The 19,251-nt window shown below is 40.1% G+C and overlaps 1 protein-coding gene across 1 annotated transcript; it reads right to left on the reverse strand.

Moving 5' to 3' along the window:
* Positions 1-12,035: 12,035 nt before the first annotated feature.
* On the reverse strand, positions 12,036-14,538 carry LOC116275807 (protein MMS22-like). The gene is made up of 2 exons (XM_031668575.1): positions 13,934-14,538; positions 12,036-13,840 (listed from the first exon to the last, which is right to left on the reverse strand). Exons 1-2 carry the CDS (start codon positions 14,359-14,361, stop codon positions 13,285-13,287), a joined length of 984 nt encoding a protein of 327 aa, XP_031524435.1. The 5' UTR covers positions 14,362-14,538; the 3' UTR covers positions 12,036-13,284.
* Between the last annotated feature and the right edge of the window lie 4,713 nt (positions 14,539-19,251).

Genomic DNA, 19,251 nt, shown 5'->3' on the forward strand with positions numbered 1-19,251 from the left:
GCAAAGTAATAAAGCAGCAAGTTTATGAGCATGAGTTAGAATCTGTGGGACTCTGGACAAGTGGCTTAACCTCTTTAAGCCTCACTTCTTCACTGTCATGTGGGAATAATAACAGTTCCCAGCTATAGGATTGTTATGAGGGTTAAATGAACTGATTAGGTAAGGGGCATAGCACGGTGCCTGCTACATAGTGAAGACTCAATGAGTGTTAGCCAATGCAATTACTAGTAATAACCTCCACTATTTAATTATCTGATATATAGACAATAGTACTGATAACAATTTGATGACTGAATGACTTGATGGACGAACGTCTTTCATTCTCTTTTATTCCCTTGATAGGGTCATGATAAAAACAGTGGTTTGCTACCTAAATGAAAGCATTGTCCTGGGCAGTGAAAGGACCTGATTTCTTCAAAAGTTTCTCCTTTTCTGGAAGGCCTTCTCTCCACTTGGGCAAAGTTTAGAATCTCTGAACTTTCCTTTTCTTCAATCAGGTCAAGCACTCCTGTGCAGGGAGGAACCGACACCAAAGGCCAAGGAATGGGCTCCAACACCCCAACTCATTAATATCATCAGCATCCTAACAAATGGGAGGCCGGAGAGCCAGACCGAGTGGCCACTTGGTCACATGGCAGGGGTCTGCCCTGGGGCCCTGCGCACATTGAGCGGACGGGCACAAGTGCCATCTATATTTCTCTGCACAGCCCCGGCCCCCACCTCCCATGTCAGCCTGCTGAGCGGGCTTGGCCCAGGTTCTTGTGCTTCACAGAGAAGATTTATTCCTCAAGACTGACCTACATGGACGTATGTATCTGAATTCACAAAAGCTTGAGTTTGATGGCAAGCAACAAAAGGTCAGAAGAAAAACAGGCAAGGCATTTAAATCAAAATGATGAAACTGGGTAATTTCATTAGCAACAGTTGTATTTACTGGAAGTCACAGATGGTGCAGTTTAGCTCATAGCCAAGTTTTTAGGACAAAATAAGAATGAAGAAAGAAATATTTCAAGGGAGAGGTGGTTAAAAATTAAATAGGCACCAGATGGCTCAAGATTGTCCTTCCTATAAATTTGGTGAAGGAAGGCATGCTGAATCCAAAGGCTTTCTGAATGGGTTTAGAGTTTGAAAAGGAACTTTAGGAATATATAAGGCCTTTAAAAGAAAGCAATATTAATTTTGGAGTGATATTGAGTGGAGGTGACAGTATTATATAAACCACATTTTATTTACTTATTATTTATTTATTTAGCATTTATTAAGAACCTCCTGTGTGCTAGATCCTATTTCTAATATCTGTTAATGATACCAAGGAAGGTTATAGTTTCCTGGAATGTTGGAAAGCTCCTTGCTTAGGCTAAGAGGGGGAAAATGTGGATTTGAAATACATTTAGCCATGAAGACACACTTGTTTTTCCTCTGGTACATTTGGTGAGAAATGCTTCAATAATTTCCCATCTTGTAGAGATTAAAATCTAAGCTCTGTACCATGCCCCGAGCCCATCGTGGGCTGGCACTCTCTACTTCTTTAGACGAGGAGTTCGCGAAGTACTAAGCTGGCGTGCATCAGATTGGGAGGGACCTGCATTTCAGCAAGCAACACAGTTGATGTTATTGCAAGCTAAGGATTGAGAGCTACTGTTCTAGACTCTTCTTTTACCTATCCTCATGGTGTCTTCTCTTCAACCTGCTGGGAGTTAGTTGCCACTCTCTGAACTTCTAAGTCTGTTACTCTTGTATCTTTGTAATGGTATTCCCTGACATGTTTTTACAAGTTTATCCTCATGTTCACCCTCCACATCTGAGTTTAAGAAGCATTTCTGGCCATGCGCGGTGGCTCATGCCTGTAATCTCAGCATTTTGGGAGGCTGAGACAGGTGAATTATCTGAGGTCAGGAGTTTGAGACCAGCCTGGCCAATATGGTGAAACCCCATCTTTACTAAAAATACAGAAAGTAGCTGGGTGTGGTGGCAGGCACCTGTGGTCCCAGCCACTCAGGAGGCTGAGGCAGGAGAATCATTTGAACCTGAGAGGTGGAGGTTGCAGTGGGCCAATATCGCACCACTGCAATCCAGCCTGGGTGACAGAGCGAGACTCTGTTTCAAAAAACAACACAAAGGAAAAAAAAAAAAAAAGCATCTCCTCTGAGCCAGGTGTAGTAGCACAAACCTGTAATCCCAGCTACAGCTACTGGGGAGGCTGAGGCATGAGAATCGCTTGAACCCAGAAGGTGGAGGCTGCAGTGAGCCAAGATCATGCCACTGCACTCCAGCCTGGGCGACACAGCGAGACTCTGTCTCAAAAACAAAACAAAACAAAACAAAACAAACCCCTACATTTTAAGGGAAATTGACTTGCTTTAACAAAACTTCCACTAGTTCAGGGTGATCACCAGTAATTTAAATGTCTGCGGTAACAAAACTCATTACTCTTTAGTGGAAGCTCTACACCTTAAAATGATAGAATTTCTTCAATGGAGGAGGCTGAGAATGTATGCATTTTAAGATTTTATATTCTTTGCTCATTTATTTGCTTTTCTTAATCCATTGGAAAAAAATTTCTATTCCTAAATAATTTCAAATTAAGTCATATCAGGCCGGGTGCTGTTGCTCATGTCTGTAATCCCAGCACTTTGGGAGGCTGAGGCGGGCGGATCTCTTGATGTCAAGAGTTCAAGACCAGCCTGGGCAACATGGTAAAACCCCGTCTCTACAAAAAATACAAAAATTAGCCCGGAGTGGTAGTGCATGCCTGTAATCCTAGCTACTTGGGAGGCTGAGGCACTAGAATCACTTGTACCCAGGAGGTAAATGCTGCAATGAACTGAGATCATGCCATTGCACTCCAGCCTGGGCAGCAGAGTGAGACTCTGCCTTAAACAAACAAACAAACAAACAAAAAAACCAAATTAAGTAACATCACATATAAGTGCTTTTGAATGTCAGGGTTCCAAGATCCAATACCCAGTAATGTATAGTGCAAAGTCTTCTCCTTATCTTTGGGTCACTACCACATTTTCTCCACAATTTTAAGTTCTGTCTCACTTTACAGTCTCCAACACTATTCCATCTTAATTCTTGGTAATTTCATTATAAATATACACGATGCTCCCAATACATTTTTAAAGGTGAATTAAAGAATCTTTACTTTTCTTGGTCCTCTCAATTCCCTGATCTTGTCTTGCCGATGATTCTGTCCTACCCTAGTTCAGCTGCTCACTTTCAAGGTCAAAGCCTAGACCTTGTCATTATTAATAACTGCAGTGCCACCAGCAATCACAATTTTAAACACTCATCTCCTGACCACTCCTCTCTTTCTAGCTCACATGCTTTTCTACACAAGCTCCAATAGCCCTTCTTCACCTATTAGCCATGGATCCACCAACATTATGTCTCTCTCGAAATTTCCAGAAACCTTCTCTTTTTTCCTTACCATTTCACTTCCTTTGCACACCTCCACCTTCCTAGTTTCTCTCCTAGATCTTCATTCTGGCTTGCTTAGCCACAGGCTGATTATATCCAACTCGTTATCTACTCCAAGCCTATGCCTGTGTAGCTGGAGAAAACATAAGACCAGACTGAGGTCTTCACCAGAGCCCTCACTACTGTTTTCTCTTTCTTTATCGGAGACAACTGTTTCTACTCTCTCCTTGTCTCCTGAAACCCTCAATTATCTTCCTTATACTTTCAGATAGACCTTGCCTCCTCCATCACTAAAGAAAACAATTTCACAAAGAGGAAATCAGTAAAGAACTTCTAGAGACCCATCACCATCTCTCCCATCTTCCACCCTGTGTCTCTCCTGATAATATGGACAAAAAGTCAATAGTGCTGTTTCTCCACATGGGCCCTACCTCTTGAGAGGGGGGTCACTCCAGCTCTCTTCTTTCCCTGCTGGAGCAGCAGCTGCATCCCTCTCCGCTGGCCTTTCCCCACAGCATACAGATCTGTCTGCATTAAAACTCCGACACTACTTTTTCCTTTAACTGCTGCTACAGCTCTCCTCATGAGCCTCTCCCTCCCCAAGAGCATAGTCTCTGGTCGCTGCCCGGTGTAACTCTTGAACCCTATCATCTTTGGTGATCTCAGGATTGAATATTAGGTGATTAGCACAATGGCATATTATCTTTTTACTTTTTCTTTAAACAACATTATATTTCAGTGAAGTTACGGGTAATCATGATTTTCTTCCCTTTACTTATTTGTTCTTTCTAAATTTTCTATGATGAATATGCAATACTTTGGTTAAAATGAGAAACAATAAAATTATATAAAAAGAAACACCATATTTTATGAATACTTTACAATCAATTGCATTTTTATAGCAAAAAATTGGCAGTGGGTTGGAGTGGAATGGGCATTGGGATTGGGGCCAGTTCTACTCCTGACTTGCTCTTGAGAAGACACTTAAATTCTCTGAATTTCAGATGCCTCAGCTGTGAAGGGGAGAAACTGCCATTTTCCCAGCTTTCCTTTCAACAATATTGTGAAGATCTTAAAAAAAAAAAAGGATGTGAATATGCTTGGGGGCTACATGAATGTAAGCCCCTATTACTCCTGGCCCAGACATGTGTGAGCTACATGGGTAATATCTTTGTTTTACTAATGAGGAAATGAGCAGCCTGAGATGGGACAGGTTTCAAACCACATCCAAGGAGAACAGTAATAAGATCAGCTTTTCATGCTTCTTGGCCAGGTTCTTCGCTGTGTCCCAATTTCTTCATCTAACCCACTCCCAAAATATCTAGTGGAAGGATTCTTCTTCCCTCCACTGAAGGAGGTTGTCGGGCTGGCTGACAAGAAGGGGGTAAGTGAAGGCATCTTGGCCAACCAGATTCTATGGAGATGTTGGCTGAAGGTCGTTGAAAGTATTTGGGTTTTAAACATCTGTTAGAAAGAATACTCCTTAGCCATGTGAGATCCTCAAGAAGAGTGACCTAATAGTTTGGCTGTCTGCTACAGTTGCAATCTGGAATCTATGACACCAAGGTCTGCTTGGGTGTGGGAGCTCTGACTCATGTATGCAGAACTTGAAATGTTTGTGTTAATTGTTTTTCTCCTAGCCCTTTCTTTGTTTTCTCCATTTTCTTCCTTTGACTTGGTTTAGTTTCTAGTAAGTAGGGAGGGAACATCCCACTGATACTGCAGAGCGAATAGATTTAGTTCACTTTCTACCAATCAGCATTCCCAGCCTTCACAAGGAAGGGAAAAGCATTTCCTGAATGTCCACTTTGTGCCAGGAATATTCATATACATTGCTTCATTTAATCATCAAGACAACCATACAAGGCACATATTAGCCCAGGTCACTGAAACCCTTTGACCTCGCTGTATAGAGATGTAGATGAATTGAAGCTCAGAAAGCTAAGAAGCCACCATGCTGGGATTCAAAGCCAGCTCTGTCTAATTCCAGAGCAGAGCTCTTTGCAGCACCTCCAGCAGTTTTTACAAGGCTTTTCTTCTCTAAAGTTTTCCTTGACCACCCTTCCCTCTCTACGCATTAAAATGAATGCAATGGTTTGCTAGCATGCTTCCTTGACCCTCATCCTTTCCTACTAAGGAACACAAATATTTTCAGTTTTTTCCTTGAATGTGCTGGGATGCTGACCAAACCTATCCAGACTGGGACACCTGAAGCTGCTTCATGCTGAACAAGGAGTTTCCTGGGAGAGGAGAAGGTCTCTACCACCAGGCTTAGAAATGACATGTTGGTTTTCTTGATAATTGGATTGTTAGAGTTTTCAGAGAAAGAGTCTGAATCCAGAGGAGCACAATTTAAATACAAATGAATGTTTACATGGGTATTTGGAGGAGCTCTGGGGTTGGAATACTGATGTGGTGGTGCTGAATAACACCCAGGGAGCTGACTTTGGAGGTGCAGGGGTGGAGACTTGCCCCTCCTCCTGTTCTTACCTTGATGGAGAGAAATGGATCTGCTCTGGCTTAAGGGCCTCACCCAACCTGTTTGTGTCTTCTTGTCAATCCGTTGGTGAAAATACAACAGTGGAAAAATACTTACTGACCTATAAAACGAGTTGTAGAAATGGCCCCTGCCTCTTGATAGTTAGAGTCCAACCAGTCTGCACTTAGAGAATATGTCTTACTCTCCAATGTGATTGTCTTTTCTGCCTCTGACCTCTCTGCTGCAATTTGCACTCTACTCTAGAATGCTCTTCTTCCTCTGCTTAGACCTCAGGGAGCCCAGGACTCAAGGTTTGAATTTGTGTTCTTGGCCCTACCTTCCTATCCCTGAGATAGCTTGTCTGTCCCCCTGGATTCAGTGGTTCCTCCTTACTGTTCATTCTTCCCCAAACTTGGACTTCTGGCTCCAGCATTCTCCTGCCCAAGCGCTCAGATCCTATTCTCGAGGACAGCCTTGTGTCCTTGCAGGTACAGAGCACGTCTAATCCTGCTGTATACCCCCTAGGGCAGAGCTGGTAGTAGATGTTCAAAAACTGCTGCTTTTAAAAATTCACACACACAAAAATTCACTTTCACACAATTCACAACATTAAAAATTCACAAAATCCACAAAATTAAAATTCACACACACATGCACACAAAATTTACTTTCAACAAACATGTAATGAACATGGATGAGCATAAAGAATGGTTTTAAGTTTAACACATTAAAACAGATAATATGTTGTCTTAGTCCGTTTGTGCTGCTATAACACAATAGAATATACTGGATAATTTGTTTAAAAAATAGAATGTATTTTTCACAATTCTGGAGGCTGAGAAGTCCAAGGTCAGGGAGCCAGCAGGTTTGATGTCTGGAGATGGCCCCCACTCTGCTTCTAAGACGGCACCTTGTTGCTGCATCCTTCAGAAGGGATGAATGTTATGCCCTCACATAACAAAAGGAATGTAAGGACAAAAATGGCAAATGCTATAGAAAGCCTCTGTTCTTTTTTTTTTTGAGACAGAGTCTTCAGTGCAGTGTTATGATCCTGGCTCACTGCAACCTCCGCCTCCTGGGTTCAAGCAATTCTCTTGCCTCATCCTCCCAAGTAGCTGGGATTATAAGAGTGCACCACCACGCCCAGCTAATTTTGTATTTTTAGTAGAGACGGGGTTTCACCATGTTGGCAAGGCTGGTCTCAAACTCTTGACCTCAGGTGATCCGCCCGCCTTGGCCTCCCAAAGTGCTGAGATTGCAGGCATGAGCCACTGCCTGGCCAGAAAGCCCCTTTTATAAAGGCCTTAATCTCATTCATGAGGCAGGAACCCTCATGGCCTAATCACTTTCTAAAGGCCCCACCTCTTAATACTTCTGATGCTCCTCAACTTATAATGGGGCTGTGTCCTGATAAACCCATGGTAAGTTGAAAATATTAAGTCAAAAATACATTTAATACGTGTAACCTATCAAACATATATAGTTTAGCCTAGCCTGCCTTACGTGTGCTGAGAACACTTACATTAGCCTATAGGTGGCAAAATCATCAACACAAAGCTTATTTTATAATAAAGTGTTGACTATCTCATGTGATTTATTGAATACTGTACTAAAAGGAAAAAACAGAATGGTTGTATGGTTAAGTACAGTTTCTACTCAATGCGTATCACTTTTGCATTATGGTAAAGTTGAAACATTGTAAGCCGGGGCTTGTGTTACATTGAAATATTGCACCACCTTTGAATATTACCATGTTCTTATTCAACATGAATTTTGGAGGGGACACAAACATTCAAACTCTTGTGAAACCTACGGAATCACAAGCTCCCTTCTCCTCCCTGCCCCCTGCCAGGCTAAAGGATATATGAAGACAACAGAAGATTTGTCTTCTTAGGTGAGGAGTAAGTTATGATTAAAAATACAGTTTGTTCTCTCAATTCAATTAATCCAATTTAAAACTATTGAGTCTCTACTATGTGCCAGGCAAACTGTGAGCTAGGAGTTAAGATGTGACTATAATCTCTTTAGGGGATTTATCTAGAAGGATAGAAAAACAGGTTTAAAAGGTTTATATGGGCCGGGCGAGGTGGCTCACGCCTGTCATCCCAGCACTTTGGGAGGCCAAGGAGTGTGGATCACCTGAGATCAGGAGTTTTCAACCAGCCTGGCCAACATGGTGAAACCCCATCTCTACTAAAAATATAAAAATTAGCTGGGCGTGGTGGTGGGGGCCTGTAGTCTCAGCTACTTGGGAGGCTGAAGCCGGGGAATCGCTTGAACCCGGAAGGCAGAAGTTGCAGTGAGCTGAGATTGCACCACTGCACTCCAGCCTGGGTGACACAGTGAGACTCTGACTAGAAAATAATAATAATAATGATAATAATAATAATAAAAGGTTTATAGTACAACATGACAAGAAGTTAACTCCACATGAGGAGATGGGGGCTTCTGCGAGTTAGGGAAGACTATCAGAAATGTATAGTAGAAGAAGGGACCATCTGAGCTCTGTTGTAAAAGCTAAATAGAGATTTGCTAGGCAAGACTAAGAAAGGAGTAAGCCAGGCAGAGAAAGTTGTGTATGCAAATGCTGGGAATGGGCAAAGGCAGCTGTGTTGGAGGCCTGGGAGTGGTTGCCTACCAGAAGGACAGTATTAAAATTCAGGGAGAATGGAAAAGACATGGTGGCTGAGGGAGGGCACAGACCCAGAGGGACCCCTGCAGCCCATCTTAAGATCTTGTTTTTTATCCAGCAGCCATATTGAACAAGTGGAGGGCTAACCCAGAGGGTTAGGGATGGCCCTGAGTGGTTATAAAAAGATAGACAAGCACAGGGCAGGGCTGCAGGCTGGCGGACCACTTATGAGCCTGCTGAAACAGTCCAGGAGAGAGATAATGAAAGAGTAGAGAGGAGAGAGGTTTGACAGATGTATTTTTGCTGTAAAGAAAGAGGAAGAGAAAGATAGTGAGATACCAGTCCTGTATAATTCATCCTTATTCTTCCAACCCTCTGTTGCAAGGAACAGTGTTTGATGCACTATGGGCTCTTAATAACTATGGAAATGAATGAATGACTCCTTTTTTTAAAAAGTCTCACTGTGTTGTCCAGGCTGGAATGCAATGATGCGATCTCAACTCAGTGCAACCTCTGCCTCCTGGGTTCAAGTGATTCCCCTGCCTCAAGCTCCTGCCACGATATGCAGCTAATTTTTGTATTTTCTTTTTTTTTTTTTTTAGTAGAGATGGGGTTTCCCCATGTTGGCCAGGTTGGTCTTGAACTCCTGACCTCAGGTGATCCACCCACCTCAGCCTCCCAAAGTGCTGGGATTACAGGTGTGAGCCACTGTTTCTGGCCAACTCCAAGTATTATATATAATTCCTACAATTTATTAAAACAAAAAAACAGAGCTGGGTCTTTACATAGCAAGACATTTGTCACCTGGAGACTAGAAGAATTAGCACCAGGCATAGTTAGATTAGCTACGATCCAAATGAATTATTGGTAGTAGAATGTGTAACCTTGAATAATGCATTTAAATTATCCCGGATCTAGGATGGAGAAGATACACTTCTCATAGCAGTGTTGTGAGGATCAAGAGAGAAAATATATGTCCAAATATTTTGCAATATATAAGGTTTATAAAAAGCTACAGTTCACTAAGGTGTTGCTCTGGATGGTGCGTTGAGTTCTGACCAACAGGGCTAATCTTGAGAGGTCAACCAGATGAGCAACAAAGCTTTCTCTGTCTAGAACTGGCAGGTCCCTATGGGGAGCCTAGAGCTATAGAAGCTGCAGTTCCTGAAATGTCACCCTCCCTGCTCTCGACTCTGGTGCTTCCTTTCCTGTGTTTGCTTTTCTTTTTTTTTTTTTTTTTTTGTTTACACACGATGTATTTATTAATTTGTCCAGTCCAAGAATACAAATAGAATAGATTTTAAATTGCTAATCTTCACATAACAATGTAAAAAACAAATCTCCTAAGTGAAATATTTACAGTTCTTTATGATTCTTTTGTCTTTAGCCTTATAGTAGTGTCAAAATAGTACATTCTAAAGTTACCTGGATTAGTACTGCCAATCTCCACAAAGAGTGTTACTCATTTAAAATACATTTAAGTTCAGTTGTTTCTGTTATATTCCACTGAGTGCACCTTTCATACAGATTGATTTAATTTGGGGGCATGTGAAACATTAACATGATTCTAAAGTCAGAACTACCCAAATAATTACATCAAACCCTTCCACTCCATTTTCACCCATCCATCTTCATTTCTACCCACCAATCTCAATAGTTTGTCTTTCCAGTATTTGTGCACAATTGAATATATATATACACACATATATACACACACACACATTTCCTTTTTCCTAATTTCTTATACAAAAGGTAACATCATCCTATATTGTTTTGAACTTTGTATTACCTAACAATACATTCTGCAACTCACTCCACATCAGTTCAGATGTCTTCCTCATTCTATTGCAAAACTATAAATAGAATCGTTAATTTTATGTGTCAATTTGAGCAGGCCACAGGATGCCAAGGTATTTGGTTAAATATTATTCTGGGTGTGTCTATAAAGGTTTTCTGGTGGAGAGTTACATTTTAATTGGTAGACTGAGTAAAGAGATTGCCCTCTCTAATATGGGTGGGTGCCATCCAATCCATTAGTGGCCTGAATATAACAAAAAGTCATACTGAGGGTAGAGAAGACACCCTGTGCTTCATACTGAAACACTGTTCTTTTCCTGCCTTCAGACTTGGACTCAAGACTGGAAATTACACCATTGGCCTTCCTGATTTGCAGACCTTTGGACTGAGACGGGAAATTATACCATCAGCTCCTCTGGGTCTTCAGCTTGCCAATCTCAGATTCGGGACTTCTTAGCCTCCATAACTCTGTGAGCCAATTCATTATAATAAATCCAAAAATCTATATATCCTATGGGCTCTGTTTCTCTGGAGAACACACACTAATACAGAATAATACTTCAGAGTACAGATAGACCATGGTTTGCTCAACCACTCTTTTATACATGAGAATTTAGATAGTTTCTACTATACTACTATAAAAACAATACTGCAATAAATAAATGTATGCATATGCATTTTAATTTTGGAGGGTATACATTTAGAGTAAATGCCTGGAAGTGGGAGTGCTAGCGTCAAAGTTACAAAATCCTTGGCGCACACTTTTTCATTGAGTCATTTTAAATGCTGCATTCAGACCTTGCTTTAAGTTGACTTTGCAAGTCTAGTGTCAATAAAATTATTTTGCTCTTATAAGTTGTTTGGTCTTTGTGCCTAGAGAACTTGGAGATTTTTTTCTTTATGTTTAAAGTGAAACAGTTTTAGTAAGACCTGTCTTTGGGTGGATTGCTTGGGGTTAATCTTTCAAATTATCCAGTAGGCCTTTTCAAAATATAGATTTAGATCTTTTATTTCTGGGAAGTTTCCTTTGATTATAGTTTTTAATATTAGCTATATCACATTGTTTTCTAGGGATTGCATTTATATGTACAGTTATTTCATCTTTGCCTATCTTCCACCTCAACCATTTTCTCACTCTCTTCATATTTATCTCATTTTTATTCCCTTAGTTGTTTTTCAACCTTTCTTCTATGCCCCTTATTAAATTTTCATTTAAGTCTATTCTCCCTTAGTCATCTTGTAATTTAGTCAATTCTGATATAATTTTCCTCTTCCTACTTCTTTCCTACATTCAATGTATTCTTTCCATCCAATCCGTTTTCTGTCCATTTGTTTTTAACATTTGAGTATCTTATTCAAGGTGTTTTTCTATACCCCCAGATGTAGTCTGAACAGACAAATTAATTCAATCTACAATGCTGTCATTTTCTTCTGTTTTATACAGTTGTTTCTGGGGGAGAGGATGCCATCAAGTAAAGTATATCAAATCTGTTTTTTTCTAGTAAGTTTATAAGGGTCTAGTTTCATTCCGTTCATTTTGTAGATTAGGACTAGCTTAAAAGATTCTTAATTCAGGGGCACCTTCTTTTGACAATGCACCAAAGTCCCATTTTCCCATTTCTTTACCGAATTTTTTTTTTTTTTTTTTTTTTTTTTTTGGGTGGTGGGAATGGGTATGAGTCCTTTGATTTATTCTTTTTTTTTGGTGGTGGTGTTTTAAGACCCTAAATTCTCTGCTTTCTCTTCTGGTGCTCTTCATCACCCAATCACCAATGGGTAGGTACCATGACTTATTTTCATATTTTTATTCTACAGAAACTCCATGTAATATGGACACTTCTATGTTTCTTTCTTATCATCAGTTCTCTGATTTATAAGAAAACTTTTTCAGTATCTTCACATTCTGACAATGATTTTAAAATATAACCACTGTTAGTTCTCTTCTCTGAGCAGTTTTTCTCAGACTGCCCTGCCTTATTAGAAAGGCTTGTGGTAAGAGCTTTAGTGGCTTTCTGTTTTTAAAACTGACGGTACTAAGCACTCCCATTTGCAGTTATATAATATGCATGTTTTTGTATACAGCTGACGTTTGAACACAGGTTTGAAATACATGGGTACGCTTATATATGGATTTTCTTCCATCTCTACCACCCCTAAGACAGCAAGACCAACCCCTCCTCTTCTTCCTCCTCCTCCTTAGCCTACTCAACATGAAGATAAGGATGAAGACCTTTATGGTGACCTACTTCCACTTAATGAGAAGTAAGTATATATTCTCTTAAGGTTTTCTTAACATTTTATTTTCTCTAGTTTATTTTATCATGAGAATACAGTATATAATGTACACAACATACAAAATACATGTTAATTGTTTCTTTATGTTATGGGTAAGGACTGCAGTCAGCAGTAAGCTACTAATGGTTTTTTGGGGAAGTCGAAAGTTACATGCAGCTTTCTGACTGCATGTTGGGGGGAGGGTCAACATCCCTAATTCCCACATTGTTCAAGAGTCAACCGTAGATATATTTGATTTTGCTGTTCTATATTTTGTTGGAAGATTATGTAGGCAGATGTGGGTTTAGGCATCCATCCATTTTTCTTGGCTACCCAGAATTCAATGGCTTGAATTTTTTTTTTTCTTTTTTCAAGACAAGGTCTCACTTTGTCATCCAGGCTGGAGTGCAGTGGCACAATCTTGGCTCACTGTATCCTTGATCTCCTCGGCTCAACTGTTTGAAATTTTTAATAAAATCTAGGTAACATGAACTCAGTCTGTAATCCCACATAAGGGATAGAATACAACAAAAAACACACAGACGCAATTTTAAACTTCTGAAAAGCACCATGGTTAAAGATAGTCAATTGTCCTTTCAGATCTAGTTGAGTTTCTAGTTCATCTTTCTGAGTGCCCAGTTTTATGGATAATTGGTGTAGTTGTAGGCTACCAACTTGATCAACTCTGAACTGTATCTTCTATTCTTGTACCCCATAATGCTTCTGAGACAGACCATTTACTTCTGTGGTCTAGAAGATGAATAAGTAGAACCCATAATTCTTTAATGCATAAACATGGACAATGGTCACTCATTAATGATTCAGAAGGCCTCACCTTGTCATACCTGTTGAGTGACAGGCTTATTAAATCACAAAGCAGAGTTTCACAATGTTCTTCAAACAGGCTGACATTGGTTAAACTGTCACTTGCCAGATTCATAAACTGATGACCATATACAACTTGTTTCAATTTTTCACCCAGCATGTAAAGAATTTCTAGCACCAGCCAATGTATATCCAAGTGGAGATGTAATAAATGCCATGATGGTGGAAAAAGCTTAATCTGGTTTTGATTTACAAATGCTCCTATATTAATACTGGGAAGTTCAGATAGGTGTCCAATATACAAGAGTAATCCATGAAGCTCATCAATCAACAGTGAGGGAAGTTGAGCCTCCAAAGCCTCATAAGGATGGACAGGAACATGACTCTCAGCATTGTGTACTTTCAGATACCTAAAAAATAATTAGATAAAATAAACAATCAGAGTCTATATGAATACACACAGAAATTCATGCAGTGATCAAAATACTCATCTGATATCCTACCTGAAGATGAAAACTTTAACATAATGGAGAAATAGTACACACTGCTGTCTGATATTGTCTGCTTTGCAGTGCAGAGTTGATACCTTCCCAAAATCACAACTGGACTGTAACAAGGTTTCCAAGTTGTACAGTTGTTGCCTGAATAAATGAAAGAGCTCTCTAGATGAATTCACTAATGCTGTTTCAGTAACCCACTGAATGCCAAATATTTCTAAGGTGTCTTCTTCAAAATTAGTTGGTAAAGGATCAAGATTCAAAATCAATCGCTTAAGGGCTCCGCTGCAGAGGTAGGATTCTCCAGAAAAATGTTTTCCTTCTCCTTTGTTGTCAACAGCACAAGAAAAGTAAGGAGGTTTGCACCATTCTGTGCCCAGCTCCAGCTCTAAACTGTCAGTCAGGAACATCGATGCGGCAGAACAGTTTTCCATTGTTTACTTCATGTTCTGAAATGTTTGGGGTTCGTCGTATCATTAAGGGCTCCAAAGAGAAGGTGTGAAGAAATTCCTGCTCACACTTCCAGCTCCCGAAATCTACCTCCGGTGACCCATACCACCACTAGGAATCTGTGGGGTCTAAACCGCGAACAAGCGAAATTCCCGCCACCGCGCGCCTCCTGTGTTTGCTTTTCTTTCTGCACTTGCCTTTGGCTGCCCCTGCCCTGTGGTCACTTCATGAGCAGCACCCAGGATGATGTCACCCTTCTTCTGTTCCAACAATAACCACCCCCACCCGCTACCACCTAAGATAAGCAGGTGTGGCTCTGGGCCCCTCAGCAGCAGGCCACTGGAGAGGCGAGACTAGCAGTGTGTGGCCTGGGATAGGAGGAGATAAAAGGCAGCCATGGTAAGTGTTCTCTCCCATAAAAGCATGTAGAGGTGGAAAGGCCTATATGAGTCAATGTGTGTGTGTGTATGTGCGTGTGTGTGTGTGTGTGTGTGTGTGTGTGTGTGTGTTGGGGGCTGGGGTACAATAGTAAAAAACTGTGCTATCACAGCAGAGCAAATACAACCAGCTAAGGTTTAGATGGTACTTGGATTTACAAAGTGCTTCTACTTCTGTTCCATCACAGGTGGTCCTTAACAATATCTGGGTAAGGAGGAGCTATTATTCCTATATTCCTATTTATCTAAAGAAGAAACTGAAGCTTACAAGAGCTCAGCCAAGCTCCTCTAACCAGTGGCTGGGAGAGTGAAAGCCCAGATCAAGCTTTCAGACTCCATTCTTTCACTGTCTTTGGTGGAGGGAGAAGAGGAGGTACCAGTGTGCCTAGGAAGCTGCATTCTATGAAGGAACCATTTGAAAAGTTAACATTTTCAGTTAATACAATAAGTAAATGCTTATTGTAAAATTTTAGAAGCACAGAAAAGTCTGAAGAAAAAGTACAAATCATTCAGAATCTCACCATTCAGACAAATACTGTGAATTTACCATACTTCCTTCCATTCTTTCTTCTGTGCTTATGTTCTGTACAGCTGAGATTGCATTTTATGTGTAATTATGTATCCTACTTTTCTGCTTAACATTGTATCATAAACATTCTTCTCTATGATAAAAGAAAAATTTCAGCTGAATTAAATTTAAAAGAGTTTCATTGAGTAATGAACGATTCATGATTCGGGCAGCCCCCAGAATCACACCAGATTCACAGAGACTCCAGGGGTGCCTCGTGGTCAGAACAAATTTATACACAAAATAAGATGACATAAAGAAATTAGAAATGAGGTACAGAAAGAGTGAGGTTGGTTACAGCTCGGTGTTTGCCTTATTTGAATAGTTTGAACATTCAGTAGTCTTTGAGTGGTTGAAGTATGGCCGTTGGGACTGGCCAACACTCAGACATTGTTACAGGTGCATACTATTAAGTTAGGTTTTCAATTTTGTCAGACTATTAAGCTAAGTTACTCTTCATCCACAAGGGCTCAAATATAGAAGTACAGAGTCCTTCTTAGGCCATATTTAGTTTGCTTTAACATCTGTTATTAAAAGCTCTTGATCGGGTGCGGGTGGTTCACTCCTGTAATCCCAACACTTTGGGAGGCCAAGGCAGGTGGATCACTTGAGGCCAGGAGTTCCAGACCAGCCTCAGCAACATGGAGAAACGCTGTCTCTACTAAAAATATGAAAATTAGCAGAGTATGGTAATGTGTGCCTGTAATTCCAACTACTCCGGAGGCTGAGGCATGAAAATCATTTGAACCCAAGAGGTAGAGGTTTCATTGAGCTGAGATTGAGCCACTGAGTTCCAGTCTGAGTGACAGAGCAAGACCCTATCTCAAAACAAACAAACAAACAAACAAACCCTCTTATTTATAACTATAATTTTTATTGATTGTATAATATTCCTTTATGTGAGCATACTGAAATTGATGTAAGTGTTCTCTATTTATTGAATCAGTTAGTTTAGGGAGGAATTTCCTATTAATTTATTCTTCAGTTTCCACAGACACCAAAGCAGCATCCCAGTTGACTCCTTACTTCAAAAATTCGACTTATTCCATAGATTCTCAGTCTTTTAGGTTGAAACAACTTATCTCTAAATAATCTAACCATTTATTGATTTAAGACAAAACAAGCACATCATCAGTGAAAACAGAGAGGCTGAGGTGGGCAGGGAGGAGGTGACACATGAGAAGTCGCTACCTTTGAAGAGCTTGCAATATTATGATGCTTAGACGACTAAAGACTATGAAACAAGCAAGTTAAGGCAGATGCTCATTGCTAGGCTGTGATCCTTACTGCCAGAAAGCTCATGGAATGGGTTTATGGGGGCAGAGCCATAGTGATGAAAATAGACAGCTCTCTTACCTGTCTTACACTTCCTTTCATAAGCAGATCTCTCTCACAGGTTTGTCTGCAGGAGTGAGTCATGATCAGTGACCCACTTGATGGACGGGACCTGGAAACTTCGTGTTTATATGCTGCATAGCCTGAGTATGGCTCTCGACTACAACATCTAACCCTTGTAGAGTGTTTTTTGTATCCCAAGCACTCTGTGAAATACTGCATGAGGTTCTTCTTGTCTCACTTAGACAGGGAGGCAATGTAGCATAATGGTCAAAGACCCAAAACCAAAGCTGCTTTCTGACTGTGTGACTTTAAACAGAATATTTTCATTTCTCCGTCTGTTGAAAGGAGAGACAAAAATGTCTACCTCATTGCATTGCTGAGAGGGCTAGATAAAACAGGTGGAGCATTTAGCTTGGTAACTGACACAGAGTAAGCATGTACCAAAGGTGAGCTCTTATTACTTAAGCTTCCCAAAACATTTCCCAGGAGGTCCTATATTTATTTCCATTTCATGGAGGCTGAAATTGAGGCACATAGAAGTGAGGTGCCTTGTCCACAGACACAGACAGAGTAGGACTCTAGAGACTGCACTCTGAATTCTATGCTGTACTGTCCAGAAGGAATTTTCCACCAAGGCACTGGGCCCTCCAAGGAGAAGCAGGGCACACTAACTTTTGTATGTGGTCAGGTCTCGGAAGATGAATGCAGAGCCTGGAAAGGAAAGAGAAGACTAGAGATGTTTGTTTGCCGGGGTCCCAGGCAATAATAAAAGAATTCTCATGGCTGCCAGAAGCCAGAGCAGCCAGCTGTAGTCTTTTGGTCTTTAGAAAGGGAGAAGGATGAGAAACTTAAAATATTTTGGCTGCATCAAAGTGCCCTATGGGATGCTGGCTGATTTACTGATGATGCAATATGTGCAAATGATTCAAATTTGGTGAAAGAAAATGCTGTTCCTGCACTGGTATCCTGGGGAAGGCCCTGACTAGGGGCACTGGACTGGGCAGAAAGAGTCAGAGAAAACTTGGTTTTGTTTGAATCTTTCACTTTTTTCTCCAGCCAAGTTGAAGCTTATTGTACCTCTCCCTGATTTCATTTTCCTCCTTTCCTCTCCACTAAAGTGTATTTGGTGCGGTGTGGTGTGTGTGTGTGTGTGTGTGTGTGCGTGCATGTATAGAACATGTAGCAACCTATTGTTTTACACAAATATACCAACTTTAGTGTTCTTAACATATTTTTGTCATTTTTGTGTTTTTGCCGTCTACGTTGATACACATGGCTCTAGTTCATTTAACTTTTTAAAAAAAATTTTTACTTCCATAGGTTTTTGGGAAATAGGTGGTATTTGCTTACATGAGTAAGTTCTTTAGTGGTGATTTGTGAGAGTTTGGTGCACCTGTCACCCAAGCAGTATAAAGACTACAACCCAAGTTGTAGTCTTTTATTCCTCACCCCCTTCCCACCCTTTCCCTCTGAGTCCTCAGAGTCCACTGTGTCATTCTTATGCCTTTGCATCCTCATGGCTTAGCTCCTACTTATGAGTGAGAACATACTATGTTTGATTTTCCGTTCCTGAGTTACTTCACTTGGAATAATAGTCTCCAATTCCATCTGTGTTGCTGTAAATGCCATTAATTTGTTCCTTTTTATGACTGAGTAGTAGTTCATTCATTTTAACTGCTGCGTAGTAGTCCATAATGAGAACATTCTATAATGTATCCATTTCCTTACTAATGGAAATTTCCATTTTGTAAATATTGGCTATTTCGACTAATATTGCAGTGAGCATTTTTGTACTATTCTTCTTGTAAGGACATGTGAGAATTTCTGGTTTTGGTATCAAAGTTATCCTATCTTTTATAACAAAGTTACCATATAAAATGAACAGGATAATTTTTCACTTTTCCCCAATTTCTTGAAACTGTTTGGTTAATATAGGATGAGATTCTCTGGGTTTTCTTTTCTTTTTAGGGTTTGATAAAATAACTTGTAAAGCCATTTGGATTTGGTTTGGTTTTCTTTTTCAGGAGGATGAGAATGTGATGAGATTGGAAGATATCTGACTAGGAATGAAATTGTTGAACTAAAAGATAGTCACATTTTTAATTACCAAATTCCTCTTCAAAGTGATTGTATCAATTTATGCTCCTACCAGCACTGTATGAGAGCAAATGTTTCCTCATAATCTCTTCCACATTTGGTATTATTTAGCTTACCTGATGATACCTTATAGTTTAAACTTTGCATTTGACCAATTGTTAGGGACATTATGTTTCCTCTGTGCATTGCTCATTCATATATTTTGACTAATTTTTCTAATGGTATGTTTGTCTTTTTTCTTAATGATTATAGGAATTGTATCCTGCATTCAAATCCATATCACTAGCAAACTATCTTCTTCCAGTTTGTTACTTGTGTGTTTTGCTGTGTATTGTAATTTAGAAATTTTAATCTCTATGTAGTCAAGTTTATCAATTTGTTTCTTTACGATTTTTGCTTTTTTGAGGGCTTAAGATATTAGTCTTTACTCTAAA

The sequence above is a fragment of the Papio anubis genome, chromosome 7 (assembly GCF_008728515.1).
Source record: "Papio anubis isolate 15944 chromosome 7, Panubis1.0, whole genome shotgun sequence".
Taxonomy (NCBI): domain Eukaryota; kingdom Metazoa; phylum Chordata; class Mammalia; order Primates; family Cercopithecidae; genus Papio; species Papio anubis.

Coding starts and splice junctions, on each gene's coding strand:
- LOC116275807 (XM_031668575.1), bottom strand. CDS start 14,361: ATGGAAAACTGTTCTGCCGCATCGATGTTCCTGACTGACAGTTTAGAG. Junction 13,841..13,933: donor GTTAAAGTTTTCATCTTCAG/GTAGGATATCAG, acceptor ATTATTTTTTAG/GTATCTGAAAGTACACAATG.